This window comes from Homalodisca vitripennis, chromosome 2 (genome assembly GCF_021130785.1).
Source record: "Homalodisca vitripennis isolate AUS2020 chromosome 2, UT_GWSS_2.1, whole genome shotgun sequence".
In the NCBI taxonomy this organism is placed as follows: domain Eukaryota; kingdom Metazoa; phylum Arthropoda; class Insecta; order Hemiptera; family Cicadellidae; genus Homalodisca; species Homalodisca vitripennis.
This window is the reverse complement of record NC_060208.1, coordinates 145,005,748-145,027,646: the sequence shown is the minus strand read 5'-3', so window position 1 is coordinate 145,027,646 and position 21,899 is coordinate 145,005,748. Positions and strand designations below refer to the sequence as shown.

General features: G+C 31.4%; 1 protein-coding gene across 1 annotated transcript; it reads right to left on the bottom strand.

The window, feature by feature from the left end:
* Window positions 1-375: 375 nt before the first annotated feature.
* Window positions 376-21,210, bottom strand: LOC124355839 (glycine-rich cell wall structural protein 1-like). Its single transcript, XM_046806993.1, has 4 exons — window positions 21,046-21,210; window positions 14,990-15,587; window positions 11,330-11,659; window positions 376-569 (listed from the first exon to the last, which is right to left on the bottom strand). Exons 1-4 carry the CDS (start codon window positions 21,208-21,210, stop codon window positions 376-378), a joined length of 1,287 nt encoding a protein of 428 aa, XP_046662949.1.
* Window positions 21,211-21,899: the final 689 nt, after the last annotated feature.

The following is a 21,899-nucleotide window of genomic DNA, read 5'->3' as shown; positions in this document are numbered from 1 at the left end:
CTAAAGACTAAAGCCTGCAAATTGTACGCACTTTATACTGCAACAGCCACTTTTTAATAAATACAAATTATTCACCGATTTCGTATTAAATATTTATATATTCGAATACCGGCTTTCATATCACTAATTTCTGTCCATATCTTATTACAATTTTACATACTCTTATTCTGATTCGTTTTAAAACGTCATCATGGATTTATGGTGACTATTTACATTCTATTACAGACATTAATATTATAACATTCTATAATTATGTCAGTATTCGTTCTAGAACCTAATATTAATCTGTAACAGGATATAAATAGGCCTACAGGGCGTAGCAGTTGGGATTCGGTCGCATTCAGAGCAGAAGACTGTTTGACATGCGTTCATGCATTACAGATCCTGTCTGTTTTGCAAACTCATCTGAGATATTTTCAGACCATAAATAGCAAGGAGTGGACCGGTTGGGCAGGTCGGCACTCCGCAACCGGTCTGTGTGCCTTGTCCGTGAACTTGGCCACCCACCCACTGCTCACTGCTGCCATTCCGCATGCTGGAATGCTGCCTAGCCAACTGGTTGGGATTCACTACACCACAAACAGTTTAAAACATTTGGAATATTATGTCTGTAAATTAAAACAAATTAGTCCTGTTACTTAAATACCGGTATGTATTATTTTCTTCTTATGTCTCAATTAAACCACGTGATCAATAATTAATATGTTTAAATTAATTATACCATACAGTTAAGCTTATCTGGTATAGGTTACTTTTATGGTACAGTTTAAATAATGTTCAAGAGCAACAAAACCCGAAATGTTCAGAAATTTTTCGTCTCATGATTATGATTGAATTAGCGATTCATGAACAACCTTTAATTGTCCTTGAGGCTTTCAAATAAGGTAGAGTGGGAATAAAAGAATTCCATCAATTACTACGAATAAGTTTATTATGGTTACCTAACGCATATTGACAGAATTCCACGATAGCGATATTTGGACAAATTTAGTAGCATTTTGTGAATTTTATATACCTTGAATAAGCAATACACCTCGATTGATTGTAGTGTTGGACGATTAATATTTATTTTTATACGGAAAGCATAGGAGTATTAGCACTAAAATAGTATACGTTTGTTATTTTACATTATAATCACAGAAATGAACAATTAATAACGTTATTCGTGAATGATGTTATCAATATTCTGGGTCAACTGAATGTAATAATAAATTGTATTCCTTCGTAGTAGAGCTTTCTGTTATAACTTGAGTAAATTTAAGCTGTGCAGAGTGTTGTAAAATCTGCTTATGAATAACAAACATAGGTTTTGGTAAAGCTTTGTACAGTAAATCATGTTTTACAGTTTGAATTGTTTTTATTCAGCCTGTTACAAGAGTTATGAAATTCTGTCAAGTAAGTATTGTGTTCCTAATATTTGGGTACCGGTACTAGTAAATGGTTTTAAATAATTAACATATATTTTTATATGATTTGTAATGCTCGTTTTAAATCTGAAAACTACTGATATTACAATACATTTATAAACTAAATCTTTCAAATCCGGTTGAAATTAAAGTTTCAGACTCAGTAAATTACAGTACATTACGTCAATAAAATTAATACCAGGAAGCTCAACATTGTGTAATTCCGGATGTTCGTTTAGTAATTCGTGCATGTGTGTGTGTGTGTGTGTGTGTGTGTGTGTGTGTGTGTGTGTGTGTGTGTGTGTGTGTGTGTGTGTGTGTGTGTGTGTGTGTGTGTGTGTGTGTGTGTGTGTGTGTGTGTGTGTGTGTGTGTGTGTGTGTGTGTGTGTGTGTGTGTGTGTGTGTGTGTGTGTGTGTGTGAGAGAGAGAGAGAGAGAGTTGCTACAACTTACCTCCTGTAGACTACGTGCTTAGATAGTTTCTCTAATTCCCTCTTATTAGCTACAGCTGTGACCCTTAGTTAGGTCTGTAGCCTTCAGTGTAGACCCCCAAGCCTAAAATTCTCAGTTTATCACTTTTAGCAATATAAAACCAATTTTATAAGAAGCCTTAGTGATAGTCAAATAAAGAAAATTTCATATTTAAACCTCTATTCACTCTCTAAATACCACATTCAGCTATAGGCTTTGCTAACACTCAGCCAAATCGTATTTAGGGACCAGAACCATCATTGAATGTAACAAAAAATCGAAGGACTAGACAGAAAATAACGAACAGAGAATTACCAACCAAGTAAAAAAAGTTACCCCATTACACTTATTACTATGTCACAAATTCAAATATGGATGTACATTGTTTGTATATAAATCTATTAGCTGTGCCATTTCTTCGTTGCCACCATAAATCCAATGCAAAAATTTTCTCTAAAGCACACCATCATCGAACTAGATGTGGCCTATATAGAATTAAACCTAGATACAAAAGCCTCTTGGTCAATACATTCTCGACATATTGTGCAGATAGGCAGTCAGACAGATAGACTGAAGTACATTTTTACTAATTTGCTTGGGTAATAGGCTTCGCTGACGCTCAGCTTCTAAATGTACAACAGGAAAATCTCATATAGCAAGTGTGTAGTGGTGAACACTCTCTTGATAAGAAATCCATGCATCGAAACTATGATTATGTTTGGTTATATCATTATCACCACCTCAACCACCTCCGAATAATTAAATGGGGTAAAGATTTGGAGTCTTAGTACAATCCAGATGTGTAATGATCGTACACAGCAAAGATAATTTGAATTTCAAAGTATTATATGTGGTGCGGTTATTCCTGTTATTTTGTACGTTCTAGTATTTCATAGAAGTCCAATCAATCAGTCATGTACCAGTTCCAAGGGCACATTACTAAGTAAACATCCATGATAATGCAAATTGTATATTATTTGTTTCATAAAAGAAGGTATTTATTAAAAGAACTTATAGTTCTGATATTTAAGCTCAAGAGCTATGGGAACGTTGAAAAAAGAAAACACAAATAATGATCTTACGTGGAAAGAAATATTGTTGTAAATTGCTATTCACTGATTTAGTGTCTGAGATTTCTCTAGTTTACATATTAAATACATTAAAAGATATTTATTTTATTTCAACGCACATAATGTGCATGTTGATAGTAAGAAATTGTTTTAAATTGAAAGGTTAGTCTATACTTCCCAAAACTTTGTACCAAATAATATTTCCAAAATAATAAATAACTATTTTATTTAAAATTTAATATTTATGTCGAAATGCTTACAATTGACATGATGTTTTACTAGAAAAAATTACTTTTAACCTTCTTACAGATTTATATGCACTGGATTAACAATACACTATTATACTTAAAATGTAGGTAGGCTATTTAAATGTAAGCCTTTTTAATATTTAACTCCTAATCAAAACTGTAGGTTAAAATCCGATAGTAGTTTTCTAAGTTCCGATCGATATTTACTATAAGGGTAAAGTACTATAACTAATGTAAGTTTAACAATTTTTCATTTACATTTTCTTTTTTGGACAGAAAGTGGAAAGTATTACTTCGTTAAAAATAACTCAGATATATGCAATTTTGCTAAGCAATCCCCGTCCACGCTTCTCGTACCTAATACATTTATTATTTCAACTTCGGATGCATCAAAAACAAATTAGGAATGAAATATTACACTAATTGTAAAGAAAATCTGTATTCAAACGAATAGTTTCCGTAATATTATATTTAATATTATAAATAAAAAGTGTGTAGTGTACAAGCTTTAAAGTACACATTTTCGATCGTCTTTAAACATTAAAGGTGATATAATGCTTTCTTTATTGAAACGTTTCAGACATTGTATAGATATGTTTTTTATAATCAAAATTCATTATAAAATGTTATCACTTAGAACTAGACTATAAACGCCTCTAGAACTATGTCACTCGATTAGTAAGCCAAAGTGAAACTAATAAATAGAATGAGTTTTAAATTGAAAGAAATAAATTAAACAATTCGGGTGTAAATCTAACACAAATTGTATTTATTGAACAAAATTCTTATACATATTTTATGAAGACAAGCTTTTGGATACATGTGTTGGATTTTCCTATATTCTTCTATGTTCCAAAATAGATATTTTCCTGATTAGTGTGTTGTTAGAACAACCACATAATGCAACTCATTCGCTAATAGAATGTTTTAAATCCTTGCGTTTATAAAATTTTCAATCCAGATAATTAGATAAACCATAGTATATGTTGCTCAGAATGTATAGAGTTTACAAAGTAATAATCTAAGATAATAAGTTTGAAGATAAATTTTCTATTATAACCTACCTTCATATGTAAATTCAAGTGTTACGTAGTCATCATATCAGATAATTAACCTATTGGACGCGAATTACTTCAATTACTTATGGTATTCAAATTACAAATAAGTAAGCCTATAGGGTTTGCAATGTCAGATTTGAACATTCAGTTTAGGACCGCCTTCATTTCTGGTTCTGCATTTTATACACGTAACAGCTAACATTATTATTCTATAAATGTGAAGGTGCAGAGGAAACAATAAAATTCAACAATTTAGTTTTCTACCAGTAAAACTATGTATGCATATATATATATATATATATATATATATATATATATATATATATATATATATATATATATATATATATAATTTCAATAAACATTGAATCGCAAAAAGTACTTGCTCCGCCGGGAGTCGAACCCGGATCTCTCACTTGCCGGGTGAATGTGCTACCATTACACCACAGAGCGCTTACTTTTTCCGATTCAATTATTTTGTATTTGGCCGTATCTGTCACATATGCGTTTAAATAAGCAAACTAACATATGATCGGAAGACCAAATACCTGTCAAATGACTTTTTTTTATTTTACGTTAAATTGTATAATTGGCAATAGCCTTATTTAATTTCAATAAACATTGAATCGCAAAAATTACTTGCTCCGTCGGGAGTCGAACCCGATCTCTCACTTGCCGGGTGAATGTGCTACCATTACACCACAGAGCGCTTACTTTTTCCGATTCAATTATCTTGTATTTGGCCGTATCTGTCACAAATATTTATATATTTAGGTGTGTGATATATATTATATAATATATACAATAATACAATGTATACAATATTATATTTGTATGTATGTATGTATACATATATATATATATATATATATATATATATATATATATATATATATTGCTTTTTATACATTAATTCGTTGTACATGCATTTGAAAAAGCTATCTAGTTTTCAGTGGATAGCTTTGAAATAAGAGTTCTGTACTGCGTAATTTAACAATTTTTTCTCCTACAGTAAACGTTACTAGACAAATATAGTACAAGCAAAAAATGACGCAAGTTAAAAATCGGTACTAACCTTAACTTCTCAAAAAATGTAATTACAATAATAGTGGAACACACAATCTGTACTTATCGTGTCTGTCAATAATAATAGAAAAATAACTTTGTTCTTTAATATATTGTTAGAGTCATACAATTTAACATATTATAAGAGTGAAGATTTGTATTGCTACATTTACAATAAGAATTGTTTTGCGTGTTCTGTAATTGTGAAACGGCTGAATTCGTAATCCATATACAATAGGAAACCCTCATAATATTTGAGTAATATAGTTCCAATGGAAAACGCTTGTTACGGCAAAAAGTGAACATTGACGAGAGATTGATTGGGTAGACCATTGGTGCTTCGAACGAAGCGACTGAGATCGTGTGAATGTACAATACTGTATTCGCATACCAAAATGTTGGTAATATAATGATTATGATTACTGATTTTGATAATGATTAGGAATGCTTTTATTTTCGAGACCCATAAAAAAGACAAGATAATAACTTTTCATATTTCTATATACATAATCAGTGTTACGCAGACTATAACCAAATAAATCTATTAAACGAATTAATATTATTTAACAAAAATATTTTTGTTCAAAGAATGTAAAAACTTTTATTCCTTAACATTTCTAAAAATTTTAAAACATAAGAGAAAGGCTACTTAAAATTGATATTAATTAATTTTACAACGTGTAATTTATAGTACAAACAGTGTTAAGAAATTGTTCTGATACTTCACAATCATAACCAAAAGTAATAACCTTCATCAATTGTAACCGGCGAGACGGGACTTGGGAATTAGAATCACAAGACTAGTTGGCAGCAAAAATCTGATTTAATTTAATCTTTCACGATTTTAAAAATACTATTTAAATTCCCTAAAATGTAATTTTATAATATATCAGCGAAACAGTAGGTTAAAAATTTAAGACTTTAGAGGGAGGGGCAAACACGGAGCGACACATTACGTTCGAGTACCAGCGATCAACTCAACTCCACGCACATACATTTTCGCTACAAATGTTGTTAAAATGGCGGACGAGACTCCGTACGGTGCTGCTCCCAAACGATTTACTTGTGCGTAACAGAGTCTAGAAACGATACACCTTGGCCAGACACAGGTTGGAGTCAGCAGAATCAGCAAATTCCTCAGCCAGCTGCAGCTAAAGCTGCCACGGGTATCGGGCTACCTCCGCTTAACAACTCAGTTGAGATCAACTAGAACATTCCGAGCAACTATTACTTGGGCTTATATCTTACTAAATAAATATATAATAATCAATGTTCCTTATTTCCTTTTAATAATTTAGGTAACAGTAGATGTTTTGTAGGTAATAGTACTGTTACATTTTACTGTTAGGAACAACGAAGAATTGTTGTTTGGTAATACTACAATATAAAATACTGTAGCACTTTACTGGACAATAATAATATTGACCTCGCAGTGTCAATTGTTTAGGGGCTTTCGTAATGGGCCGTCACACAATATCACCATACAAAATAAAACACGTTATATCTGTATACATATGTATCCTGTATAATGTTTCTATGTTTGCCTAACTAAGTACTGAAAAATTTTACAAAGTTTAAATTTTAAATAATAAAGAACAAAAGATATCATATCAATAAAGTAAAATAAACAGTCCGGTCTTAAGGGGCAAGAACCTGATTAAAATGTTACAAACTAAACATCCGTTTATTCGTAAAAATGGCAACTTTAGAAAATATCCTGTGCAGGACAGATTTTGTTTTAAAATACTGTTTTCTTGATAAGATAGCTGTAGTCAATTCCGTTTCCCCCAAAATTGCTTTAATAAATCACCCAATGGCTTTAAAGATAACATTATAAATAATGTATTCGGATTACAACTATATCCATTTTAGTGTAAACTTTTTAAGTATCGTGTGCCTAATACCTATCTTACACTATCTACCTTGAATTATACAAATGATCTTACTATTATTATCTTATTCTTACATTATCTACTTTTCTTACCTTGCTAATGACGTCATAACATATATTTCATTTCGAATGTTGTTGTTCGAATTTCTTTTAACCAGTTGATAAAACGGTGCTGTATTATCTCACTTTTAACTAGAACCATTTGCAGACTTGCAACAAACGTGTCTTCTGTATGTTTCCATTTCCAAACAATAACGATTAACCACTCTGATCTCTTCCAGGAAAGGAGAACACAACTAATTATTTGTTAATATCCCTTGGAAATAGAACAGAAATGCTCAGAATGTTAGGATACACAATGAAGTAGAATTTACATAGTCAGTGTGTTATGAATGTATAGATAGGTTCGATGAAAGTGATTTTTAGTTATTTTTTTAGAAAACCCTTGGAATTTGCGAAATTAGATTATATGCTCGCAAGGGTAATGAAATAGTAATTACTCGGTTTTCAGCCAGTCATAATCAACTATGATGCCACTCTTAAAAATCTTTTGTAACTTTTAAAAAGCTATGACAATTTTCAAACTTTACAAATTACATAGTTTTTAAAATTAAAATACTGAAATTGTAATATGTTTTTTTCATATTTAAGTGTTTTACTTTGCAAGGCCTGGAATACATAGCGCAAGAAAGGCTAATTTTATACAATGTAAGCGACGGTAGTATATAGAAAAATGAATACAGAGTAAAAGAAAGAAAAAAACACACTTTCCTGCGTATCTTGAGTAAATAACAAATTCTAAAAAGGAACATAAAGGAAGTACGTATCGTTTTAACGAATATATTACTTAATTTTTCGTGTACCTAATTTAACGTATTAATTTAAATTGGTGCCACTGAAAAAACTAAATTTTTTATGGAACAAAGAACACCTTTCATGTAGAATATACACTTCCTTAAATATTATTAGTACGCTGTACCATTTAAGGAAGTCCCATCCTGTGTGAGTATTATAATGTATTGACCTGCTATTACATTACTAAATAATTTATGGGCTTTGTTAATTAACTGTTGAGCCTTCATTCTCTAAACTACAGCAGCAGTAACTTCCTGCTCAGATTTAGTGAAATACGTGTTGCAGGCACGATGGGATCTGTAAATTTTGGATTAAAAATTTAAATATAAACATTTTTCTTAAAATAGTAAAAATGTTATAAACTTATGTCAATGTTTGATGTACATTATTGTGATTTTGTACTTTCTTAGCTGTTCTTATTTTTAAGGCATCGTACACATTTCTGTATTTTCCGACGATTGTTTAGTTTTATATTTGATTTTTATGTAGGGGTCCACAAAACGTTTTAATTAAACAATTAGTTTTTCTAACAGTTTTAAGTTCAATAGTATTTACTATACAAGAATCTATCTAGCTATAATCCCAGAAAGTCTCTGTTTTGCTTAAATTCGGTAAAACGTTTTGTAAGTTTTTAAACATTTAAAAATAAATTATAATAATAAAGAATTATTTATAAACACCTAAAAGTCCTTAAAGGTAATATTTAAACTGTTTTTATCCGTTCAGTCATCTTTTTGTTATAATCGATTGCGTCAGTTTAAAAAATTGTAAGATATAAGGACTTTCTACTTATCTCTGGAAAGATATTGAGCTTATTATAAGACATTAATAGACTGCTCGTCTGATATAAATAACTCAAAAATCTTAAAATATAATAATTAATAATATAATTAATTACATGACACCTAGCAGTTATAATATTAATCATAAAATATTAAACTATAGATAATGCTTCAAATCTTCCAAAATATATTACATTTAATATATATGTATTATAAATTTTTCGTCGTGCACGATTACTTAGCCCTAGGTTTTCATATGTAACAGCGTAGTGCTCTACAATGTATCACGTACATGTATCATGCAAACTGACAAGAGCGATGGCATCAAGAGACAAGAAGTCACTAGCCGCCTTGGTGGATTGAATAAATACGAGAGAGGGTGGACATAGCTAGGCTAATTTTTTACCTGACATATTTCTTTTCTTGTAATAGGACTTTTTCGCAAACTTGTTCAAGGAAAGCAAGTTATATAGCTGAGGATGCCATACAGACTGTGAGAAAATGAGTACCACAAGCACATTGTTTCCCTTCAGAAGACGGAAGGAACAAAGAATAGCATTGACCAATATTTAAGTCCCATCGGACTTTATTGTATTAAAACAATTCTATTGAGCATATTTGAAAGTGATCGTCTTATTTGAATCAGAGACGATGTACAGTATATGGAGAAGATTTTTCTTAAAAAAAACAAAGCAATGGAAAAATTATGTTAGCTTGGCGTATAAAAGAGTAGGAGTCGTATTAACTTACGTAAGCAGGCACCTTTTGAGGTAATGTTAAGGACGGTCCGGAGATAAGGTGCCGGTGCACTTGAATTAGCACCTTCTGTAAAAAGCACCCTCTGGTTCTCTACGTGATATTATACCCTAAATATTCTTTTAATGAACATGTAATTGATTAAAAATATCAAAAACTGTTATTACCTATCAGAAAAGTTTATTTATCTGTTTGAGTATACCTTATTTTGTCTTTACCCGTGTGCAAAACAAACCAAGTATGTGTTTGTATGTAATTGTATGCATATTATAGACTGTTTATTTTCTTCATTTAACTAGAAAATCCATTTTGATTAAAGTGAGTTTCATAAAATTATAATAACCCTCATACTGTTTTAAAATTTTAGTACGCTTCCTTTTTGCTGTTTTTGTTCCCTTCTTTCTTATTGTTGAAATGTATAACAACCGAATTGGAATTGAATATATAATTTGTATCATTGTTACTCAGATGGCATGGAGGGCAAAATGTTATCGATTGAAAAATTAAATTGTGAATTCTGTAATTTACCACTTTATTCGTATAAATAACTTAGAAGCTGACCATATGACTGGAATTTTGGTCAGTATTGTAACAATAACTATTTAGTTATATTAAAATGAAACATATTATATATATATATATATATATATATATATATAATTCTATCTGTTAAAATTAATTTTCTGTCTAAGATATTTCCAGCATTATTGTGGAATTTGTCTTGCTCCGATCAAGAAAATGTATCAAGAAAAACCAATTTCGATCATAAAGCGTCTTCTTTCGGCTCTTCACTTACCTTCAACAATCTACCATATTCGATTACCTTATGTGCAAACATTCACGGCTTTGTACCATGAGGTGGTTTTTATAGTAGCGCTTAATAGTATTCTCATTGCATTAGATAGGTTATTGGTCATTGGTGCAATCTAAATTTAAAATTAGGCAATAACTTCTTCTATACAATCTGGCACGTACTACTGATCAAGCACTTTACTATAATAGTTGTCTAAATTTGACATGCAAACAAATGTTTTTGCCTCTTTTATGTACTTCAGCTGTAAGTATTAACAGCTGTTAGGTATCAGTTCATTTTGTATTGCGTGTCGTAGCGCAGTCTGCCGAATCGAAGGTAAAACATTCCAAAATCAACAACAATTTTTAAATAAAACATTAATTACAGGAACGATTTATATCGGACAGAGCTGTAAATTCAAACCATTCTCGAATCCCCTTAAACACACACAAAAACTTTCGTCAAAATCAGTCCAGTCGTTTAGGAGGAGTTCAGGTGACATACAAACGCACACAAGAAATATATATATACTAGTTTATATATTACTAGTGATCTTTCTGGTGTATAATGTAAAAGATTTATATCCTTTTATCGTTATCAGTAGTTTTTCGAGCCTGCTATAAGACGTCCCTAAATAGTACTCGAAATAATTACCACTCTATTGTTCTATGCAGTATATAAAAATTGCAGTTTTTCACATTTAATGTTATTACAAGAAGTACATTAGTAATGTTATTAGCATATCTCATTTTTGGACATGTAAGCAATAATGTGTGCAGGATTTGTTTTAAAACAGTCAGAAACAATAATTTGCAGAATAAATTTTAATGATCAATCTTTAATCACAAACTTTGTAGTCATCGAGTATACGTTTCACCATGCTCAGAAAAGACAACAGTAGGTTCAAAAGTATCATCCTTTCATTGATCCTTTACCACCTCCGCCTCCCCCTCCGCCTCCTTTGCCACCTCCTCCGCCTCCACCACCTCCCTTTCCTCCTCCACTGCCACCACCGCTCCCGTAGCCACTTCCGTATCCGGCACCTTCACCTCCTCCGTGACCTCCTCCTCCGATCCATTCAGCACCTCCTCCGCCTCCTTTACCACCTCCACCACCGCCTCCTCCTCCATGGCCTCCACCTCCACCTCCTTTCATGGCAGCACCTCCACCTCCTTTCATTGCACCTCCCTTGCCGCCTCCATCGCCGCCCACACCAGCAGTCTCTGCCGTCTCCAGATCCCCGAGAACCAACTCCAAGGTGACCACTGCTAGCACCAAACACTGAAAACGTGACCAATACTACACAAATGCTTAAGTACAGAAATATTTATTGCACTTTCATATCGAAATGTACAGTTCTCATTCGTTTTAAATATTTTATTTAGAAATAAGATTAATTCTTCATCAAATTCCATCTTAAAGAATGTTTTTTTTTAATTATATACCTAGTCATAATATTAAAAAAATATAATTTGTTTCAAACTAAAGTTAAACATTTTGCGCAGTTTGAAGTAACAATGCTTGATTGATTATACATTTTAGAGCTACAAATAAATACTCACAAAATTTATATGCTTTATAGTATTTGTTTTAAAAATGAGTTTAATTGTAATTCCATCGGTTTTGCGAAAACCCCAGATTTTAAAATAAATGTCACGGGGAAATATAATAAAACCAATTGACGTTTTCAGAAATAAATCAAAACAGATAAATAAAAAATGTTATTTGGTTAAAAATTACTTTTATGTGAACTAAAATTACAACAGTCATCAATGAAACTCAGAGGAAAACAATCTATAACTTTAAGCTATGAAACACAACAAAGCAGTAACCAGAGGCGTAGCCCAATGTAAGAGTTGTTGGGGTTGCAACCCTTGACTATATGAGGTCTCGTACAGAACTCTAAAGTGTATCTCTGAGTATAATCAAACTAGAAAATGTATTAGAAAGATGAATCAACTATAATTTAACGAAAAAGTTGTTACTAACTACTGGCCAAATCATAAAAAAAGATTACTTACAATAATGTTTCATGGAGTTGTGTCATTGTGATATATATATATATATATATATATATATATATATATATATATATATATATATATATATATATACAGCCAGTAATATTTCGTTATATTTTAAAGTCCTATCAAAACTATTTGTTCATGTGCGTTTAAATTTGAATCTCGTAGTTGGGACCAAAACTGTAGTAGACTCTATTGTTTTAATTATTTAGACATTTTAATTATTGAGTACTTTACTTCCGATTAACCACGAAAACTTCGGAAAAAATTATTAAATATTCCTTAATTGAATTAATTTGTATTTTTAATTTAATTTATTTCAATTGTTATAATTGTTTTTAATTGTTTCAATACTTTATAATTATAAATTTCTCTATTTTAATCTGTATAAAAGAGAGGTAATTAAATTAATTTAATTTTAATTTTTTAGTGTTAAATTAAATTATCTGGTAAATACATAATATTGATATAACTACTGCCGCTAACTATATCGCACTACAAATGACATAAATAGAGCTATAAACCTATCACTAGTTATTATAGCTTTACTGATAAGAAGTGGTTTTCTCAAATAGATTACCTTATTATATTGCCCACTGTTTAAAAATACTCTACTAATTGCTGATGTTATTATTTCTGTTTTCTAACTTCTAATGCTCGACAGTCAACTGCCAATTCCCCTCGCAGAAACTCACCAGCAGCTTTACTTGGGGGAGGTTAAAATATGTACCTTATGAACTGGTTTTTTCAACGTATGTTTGTGTGTGAGTCTGTGGGATCTTACAGGACTTATGAACTGGTTCCGTTCAAATTTTATACAAACGTCCTTTCTAAATTATCTTAGATAAAATTCCTAACCGGTAACATTTCCTTAAGAGATGGTGATTTTTATTATATTTGCCAAAATTTCAGTTTATGAGAATTTGTACATTTTAATTTAGTCTCTTTCCAGTCGTTTTAGAAAGTATGCAATTTTTTATTATAATTAATAAAATACAGTGTAATTAAAAAAAATATTATATACCGAGATTTTAAATATTTTAAAACTGGTTTGGCTTTATTCTGAGGGATATCTAAGGTATTAGTGTTGTTAAAAATTAAATACAAATTAAATGTAGGTTGTATAGTTAATTGTATTATGTTTCTAATGTATGTTACTGTTCTAGAAACAATTTTGATCCAGTATACTGCAAGGTTACAGTGCGCCACACCACGTGTCGCGTAACAGGCTGTATTAAAATCGCATTTCTTATCCGTAACTCGTTGTATTTCCAAGATTCTTGCGGGCGGATAGACGGACATACAATCAGAACTTAATAGAAATTTACATAATCTTTGCGTTCAGAAAAACTCTATGGTTGGATTTTGCACAATCCAAAAACACCTTGTTGTCTATGCAACATTAAATTTCATATAAAATTTAAAGTCTACAAATAAAACCTTTCTCGAAATATCGTTCCACATGACACATTCACATTTTTGTTCATTTAATTATATTTCAAAACCGTTTTAAAATAAAAAACGTTGAGGTAAGCTAGGGAGGGTACTAAAAGGCAAGGGTGGGCTGAATCAAATCTTACTGGCTTCCAACATCGACTTTAGACTTCATTATTTTTTTTCTACTCTAAGAATATGATTGTAGTCAGATTGCTTACAAATTTGTTTATTACGTAATTTCTCGTTACCACCATGGTTACTCTTAAGTCCAATGTACAAATATCATCTAACGCTCGGCCAAAACAAACTCAATCTCCTTATATTTAAATGAAGCCTCATGCAGCGATACATGCTCTTTTTGTTTTTGACATATCGCATAGACAGACAGACAGACAGAAATATCCTCTCGAGTGATAGGCTTCCCTAAAGCTCTGCCAATCATACGCTTTATGTTGGAAATCATCTCCACGCCAGTTCTGACCTGTAATAATAAACGGTCCATTATAGATTGGTAACCACGACAATTAGATGTACGTATATTTTCATTATTTCAATAAGTCAAAAGCTTTTCCACATTGTTAGTGGTTAGTGAATATCAATATAAAATAACTATTAACATTTCCTGGTTTGATTTATCTTGAAGAAGTAAAGCTTTATACGTGTTTCTATTAATGATAAAATATTGAAAATATATTAAAATCCTTACAAAGTCCATACATAGTATTATAAAATTACAAATGTGCGAAGAAAAAATAAGTACTACAAGCTAATATTGAAACATTTATAAGTTCTTAACTATTTTTAACCTGCTGTCTGAAAATTACTGTTGCAGCCGTCTACAAATAATTTATGAACATTCTATAAGGAGTACATTGCAATATGTTTTCGTGTGAAACAATTTTAATCATAACATTTATTATTTTGTGAAATATTTTGATTGATGTATAACCTCCTGTTATATTAAATCCATTTATATTATATGCCTTTAGTCAATTACTCTATAAAATTAGAAACTAACACACAAGTAAGGTAATAAATATTAAATATTCAAAGTTTATATCCATTATCGTTTATTTATAAATCCCTTAAATCCACCTCCACTGTAAGCTTTAGTCTGAATAAAACTCGTTGCACCTCTGTAAGCGGCTGAGTCCCCTTTACCACCACCTCCTTCTTCGTCCTCTTCTTTACCATCACTCACTTCGTCTTCTTCGCAAGTTGTGCACTTTTCCTCACAAGTAGTACACTTTTCTTCACTTTCCCCACTACTCTTATCGCCCCCACCGTGCCCATGTTCGTGACCTTTTTCGAAAGTAAACCCATCTCCAGGACCATGGCCACCCGCAAATCCTCCATCTCCTCCTTTATTGAAACCTCCACCACCGAAGTGGAACCCTCCCCCTTCTTTTCCAAACCCAGGGCCTCCATAGAATCCGAAACCTCTACCACCGCCCTTCCCGTAACTCCAAGACCATCCACCACCCCCTTTTCTAGCTCCACCACCACCTGCCCCAGAACACTCACAACCTCCTCCTCCACCACCTCCTATTGCTCCATCCCTTGCATAATCACCGAAAACCCCCCCTGGGCTAAATCCTCCAAATCCACTAAATCCTTTGAACTCTTGCCCTTCCCCATGATCTCTTCCTTGATCCCATACTACTCCTGCAGTTTCCTCTCGGCCCAAGTCACCTTCCACATGGACGATGAAGGTGTAAACTAAAGGCGCTAGCTGAAAAAGAACGATAATAGACTTTACTAATTGTAAAAGTTTAGAAACGCGTTTAGCTTCATTTAAAATTAAAGTAACTTGTCAATTAGCAGAAATAGGTTATGGCATAGTTTACTGTCTTTATTATCCGTGATTTTATTTCTCTTTTAAATAAATATTATTTGCAAATTATTGCTCTTAGGTCGTAGATTTTTTACGTTCTACTTCATGTTCTCATATCATCATAGCTAAACTAGGAATAATTACCTCTCTTTCTTTACCTGTGCAATATTTATTGTAAAACTTGATTAGCCTTCTTACTTACGAAGACAAATTATTTAATTGAATTAATAAAAATAATGCACTATTTATAAAAGCTGTGTGACTAAAATATTGATTAAATACCAATACAAAACGTAGAATGACCGGTTAGATTGTGTACAATTGGCTAAGAGATTGGATGTGTGGGCGAGATGAAGTTTGGTGTGACATTGTCAACCATTGGCTCCATGCATACTTTCCAATCTAAAAATAAGTTACCGGGCAGTTAATTTTGTTTTTTGTGAGTATTTCATACATTATTTATTCCATACAAAATGTTCCAGGACTGTCAACAGAACAGGGCCTCGCTGTGACATCCAATAAACGAAAATTTTCTCATGCTCATAATTGCCCTCGATAACAATTACGAAAACAACAGATTTCCGTCTATAAACACCATTGCTTTTACCTTCACTTATGTTCATATGTTATTTTCTACACATCTGAACAAATACTTTCTTCTTATTCCATACTGCTATCTTTCGCTATCATAATTCTTGTAGGTACCCGTCTCAGTTTTCAAAATTGAATGTCCTTATTGATTTATAAAATGTTTTGTATATAATCTGTTTTCTATGAATTACCACTGAAAACATTGGCAAAACATTATGGCAGAACGTACTGAGAGACATGAAAAAGTTGTAAATTCACTTGAATAATGAATTTAATACTTGAAATTGTGTACAAAGCAAAATTATTTATTTATGAGTTCAATATGGCTAATGAATACTTAATACTACTAACTTTTTGGTCAAATACTTTTATTCCAAATTACTCTTGTATACTAGGAAAGGTTACAATTATTGTATATATTTATTTTAGTTAGACATTAATCAACAAATGCTAGACATACGAGTAATACTAGCCAAAAACGATAACGCCTTTGAAATTAAACTATAATAACAACGCAGTACGTCATTTTTCATGCGGATACTTTATGCAGGCACCTATGCAAATAGCAAGTAACATGGAATTGTTACAATCATGTTTGTATTAAAAGATTAAATATTATTCTGTTATAAATATTTTTGTTAATAGTTCAACAATAATAATAAATTGATCATTCCTCCTGAGTATTAAATATGGTATATACTGTGAGGTTATTGCAGTAACTAATTTATGCCTACCTTTCGTTATAATATTTATAATAAGTTATAAGTTAATATATCGTAGTTAGTAAACGCTAGAAATTTTAAAGAACAACATTTTAGTGTGTTTAAAATATTTATAAAGGTAGTGTGTATTTATAAATTATAACGAACCTTGATTTTTTGACGTATTTTTATGTAACGTATTTAAACTATGTTCAGATATCAAGTACATCCATATTTCAAAAATATTTGTTATAAGTTTTGTTTTAGTACACTGTGCTCCAATGTCTGTCTTATAAAACTTATTTTTGTAATATGTCACGTTGTTTTCAGCCTTAAATAATTGGGATATTTATTTGTCATCGATATGTCATTAATTATCCATGGAGAAAGCGTATTTTGACAACATATTTAGATTTAGTTATATTTTGTCTTTCCTATTGCTTTTCACTGAAAAAAGTGTTTTCCTTGCGATACAATTTAAAACTCGTTTAACATGATTAATATAGAGGAGGACTATTAAAAAAATTAAATTCATAATTTGATACAACACATTGATGAATTTTGTCAGACATTTAGAGCATTATATAAGTACAAAAGATATAATGTTTTGATACTAAAATATTTTAGTAACAGTTTTGATTCTAACTAACATGAGTTCTAATTTCTTTTTATAATTTAACGAGCAGTTACCCGCTGCTTCGCTCGAAATGTCGTAGGGTTTCACCTGTATGAGGACTTCTGATTCGAGTGAATTTTCCAACGCCAACGTTGAATTTGCCTTCTTCCCATAATTATGAAAATAAGTTTAAAAAGTATATATTTATAGTCATTGTAATTTACCCCGACCTTTTTGTTATATGTTCCATAGCTGATTTTTTTCTCTTTCCTAATGAAGAAAATATGTATACGTTATAAGCTCTGAGAAGGCTACTTTTTAATAAGACAACTAATTTACGTTTCATAACAGTCTTTTTGTTTTATGTTCCATAGCTGATTTTTTTCTCTTTCCTAATGAAGAAAAAATGTTTACGTTAAAAGCTCTGAGAAGGCTACTTTGTAATAAGACAACTAATTAACGTTTCATAACAGTCTTTTTGGTTTATGTTCCATAGCTGATTTTTTTCTCTTTCCTAATGAAGAAATAATGTTTACGTTAAAAGCTCTGAGAAGGCTACTTTGTAATAAGACAACTAATTTACGTTTCATAACAGTCTTTAAATCTAAAATAAAAGTTAAGCCACATTGTCATATCTACTCATCTAGCAGTTACTCGCTTCTTCCCTCGCAATTTAGTAGGCGTTTTATGTGTATAACCTCTTCTGGTTTGAGTGAATAATATTTCCGACGCCAATTTTGAGTTTGCCTCTCCATCATCAAGAAAATAGGTCAAAAAGATTATATTTATGGCCATTGTAATTCACTTTTTTCATAGTAAGTTCGTTTCCATATATGATTTTACCTTATTTATCGATCAAGAAAATATATAAAATACAGATCAGTGAAGCCTACTTATGTCAAAAGTGAAGTAAGTTGGGTTTTATATCAGTCTTCAAACTCGTAGTAAAAGTTATACAGCAAAATTGTCTTTTAGACCGAATACATAGTACTGTATTTGACAAAAATTTTCACTTAAAAGTACATTGACACTACGCATTTGTTTCTATATAAACTGAAAATATTGTTAATATTTTAGAACATTTATAGCTGGAATGGGTACATTAGTTCAAAAACAATCCTGCGAAATTTCATATAGCGTAGTTCTTACTGACTGCTTCAAAGGCAATCTTCGGTGTGAAATTCTGACCACCGTTTTAATGCATTTCGTAAAGTACATGAGTAATTAACTAATCACTGAAATTTAAAACTGCGAAAAATCATTGTTCACAGAGAAAGTACTCTAAGAAAATGTACTACTTGTTCAAAGAGAATGTACTCACTATAAATCTAAACAAATTTAAAATAATAAACAATGTTTACACGTAACAGTTGATTACATTAGACATGCTCTTTTAATTAACAATTTACTACTTAAACAATTTACGTGTGAAAACCAAACAAAACGAACAAAGCCACTTTTGCATTTGTAATATTATTAGGATTTTGTTGTAAAGGTATAATTCAAAAGAGTTTTTATATACCAAGTATATTTAGTAATTAAAAATCAATTCTGAAAGTTTTGATTCGCTGCAGTTTTAGTTTTTACTATAGTGATTTTTAGATATTAAGTTTTATCGGCGTTACCATATATAAAATGAAATTAAAAGTGTCTTTATTAGAGGCGAAGTTAGGACTATAATTTCTTTCTATCACTTAACCTCATAAAAAATTAAACTAACGTATATTCATTTATACCTAAAACTAAATCCGTTTATTTAAATGATGTATTAAGTGAACCTTAGCTTAAAAAACAAGCATCAATAATTAATGTAACTTGCATTCCATTGCCCTAAGTACCACATTCCAAAGCCGCCAACCGCTAAACCCCCTGAGCCCCCAGCATCAAGGCCCTGACCTCCGCCCCAAAGCGAGCGCGCTTGTCGATGGTTCTGATGTTTACAGGTAAATCATTCCACAATCGACAGGCAGAAACTGTAAACGACTTACTGACGGTAGTTGCTCGATTAATTCGGATATATAATAAGGATATATCCCTCCTTGTACTTCGTTCACTTATTTCAGACATAAATTGAAAGTTGTTTGAAAGATAACTGGGACAATTTGTATTTAAAAGTGCGTGCAACAGAATGTAATGAAAACAGATTTTTTTGTATTTAAAGGGTGGACAAATAATGATGAAACGCCGTAGACGACAGTTTCATTATATTGATATCTCTGAAATATACAAATGCGAGATAAAATATAATATGTTAACAGTTATTGCATATTATACAAATGACAAATTACTTCATATGATATTTTGAATTATTAAATTAATACACATGGGTACTAAAAATGTTCAAATTGAAATAAGGTACATAAGACTTTAGTATTAGCTCGTTGAGTGCTCTTTATTTTTCACATTTTCATAAAGTGCAACATTTTATGAAAAATAAGTTTTTTTACAGAATAGATGGATACAAGGTGTTTAAAGTTCCCTCACACGGTCTTGACTAGGATTTTCGAATGATAATATTTTGTAATCAGGCAGTTATGTAACCCAGAAGGTCAAACTAGGGTACGACGTTTTTACACGTTACGACAACTAAATTATCTTTCATCATCGAAATTCATATCGAAATGTCACTTTATGACATGTAAGCATATTGCTGTAATAATGTATTCCTATTGTTTGAGTTACAGTGTTATACCCCTTTTATACAGTCCAATATTTTAAAGTAAGGTCAATTAAATATGTTCTATATTACCAGGCGATGCTAGGCCTAGAAAGCCCTCTCCAACACTAGCCCTCTTGTGTTTTCTTTGGCAAACTTTGCCATGACTTTTCATTTGTAACATACCCAAATTATTGAATGCGCGTAAAATTATTCTAAAAAGGATCAAAGTAGTCAGTTTAAAAATGGAATAATGCGATTTTACCGTCCATGATTTATCTAAGAGGGATCTTGAGGACAAAACAAATCTTGTTTTGCCCCGCTTCGCATTCCATTATTATAACTAAACAGACATGGATAGTTTGTCTAAAGTTATGTTTCCTTTCACATACCTTAAAATGCTTCTTGAGCAACATTAAGTAAATCTATTTTTGTCAAATACATATACATGATTATGGTACAGCTGTGTACGAAATATGTGCAGTACGAACTATAGAGCTTAAGATTTAAAGATATAAATGGTGAAAAATAAATTTTTTTATCTTATAAGAGCTTCTCAATAGTGACCAGTTTCACCAGGGGGGGGGTGAGTTTAAGCCGACACATATATAAAAAACTAATTGATGCATTCCAATTCCAAATAAATCATTAAAGCAAGACTGTTTCTAAGGATTCTAATAGCTACAATGTTTTAGTATTAAAGTCTATACATCAATTCCCACAGTGGACAATTTGTTTTTTGTTCAGATAACGCACTATGTGATACTACTATGCCCCCAATGTGAAACATACCCCGCTACAAGTATCCCAGTCATACGTACCAGAGTCCACTTCATCTTGACCAAGACTGAAGGGTACCCTCAGGTGTTCTGTTTTAAGACCGGCCGGCGCGGCGTGACATCCATTGGAGCCGGTCAGCTCAAGGCTAGGACCATCTCTGCACCGTGACCAAACCATTGTACTGCATTCGCGAAACGGCTGGACAATACTCCAAGGATGAAAATTTGTCCTCTTTTCCCTCTCAAAAACCACGAATACCTTTACCAGGAAAGGGACGATTGTAGACGGACACGTGTCACTTTTTTTGTATTTGTTGAGATCTTATTCGGAGAAACGAACGTTGAGTTCAAGTGATATAAGTAAATTGCATTCCATCAACAAGATTGGTCGGCCCTTTATGGCATATACATATATATTATGTAAAAACCTGTTGTGTATTTGTATCTTTATTTATGTAAAATTTCTCAGCAGGAATTTGTTAAAAATAGTATAATGTTCTCGTACTATATTGATATATTTATTATATTCTATATATTTTATATTGATATATAATCATCACGGCAGTCTACTCTTCTATTTCATACTGTAGACATAAAAAAGAGTAATCAAAAACCTTTATATTGTATTTAGTAACTCTTCAACGCACTATGATGGTTACTGACAGAAATGTATAATTGAGAAATCGGTTTTAGTTTAGGTTATTTGGTGTAATGATTGATAATTTTTTACATTTCTCTGAAGACTGAAAAATACTAAACAAGGTTTTATTTCTCCACGAGGTTTATAGTATTTAAAGTAGGAAGTTTGGACAGATTTTGTTTCAGGCAAAAACTATACTGCAAAAATGATGAAGTGACTTTTACATA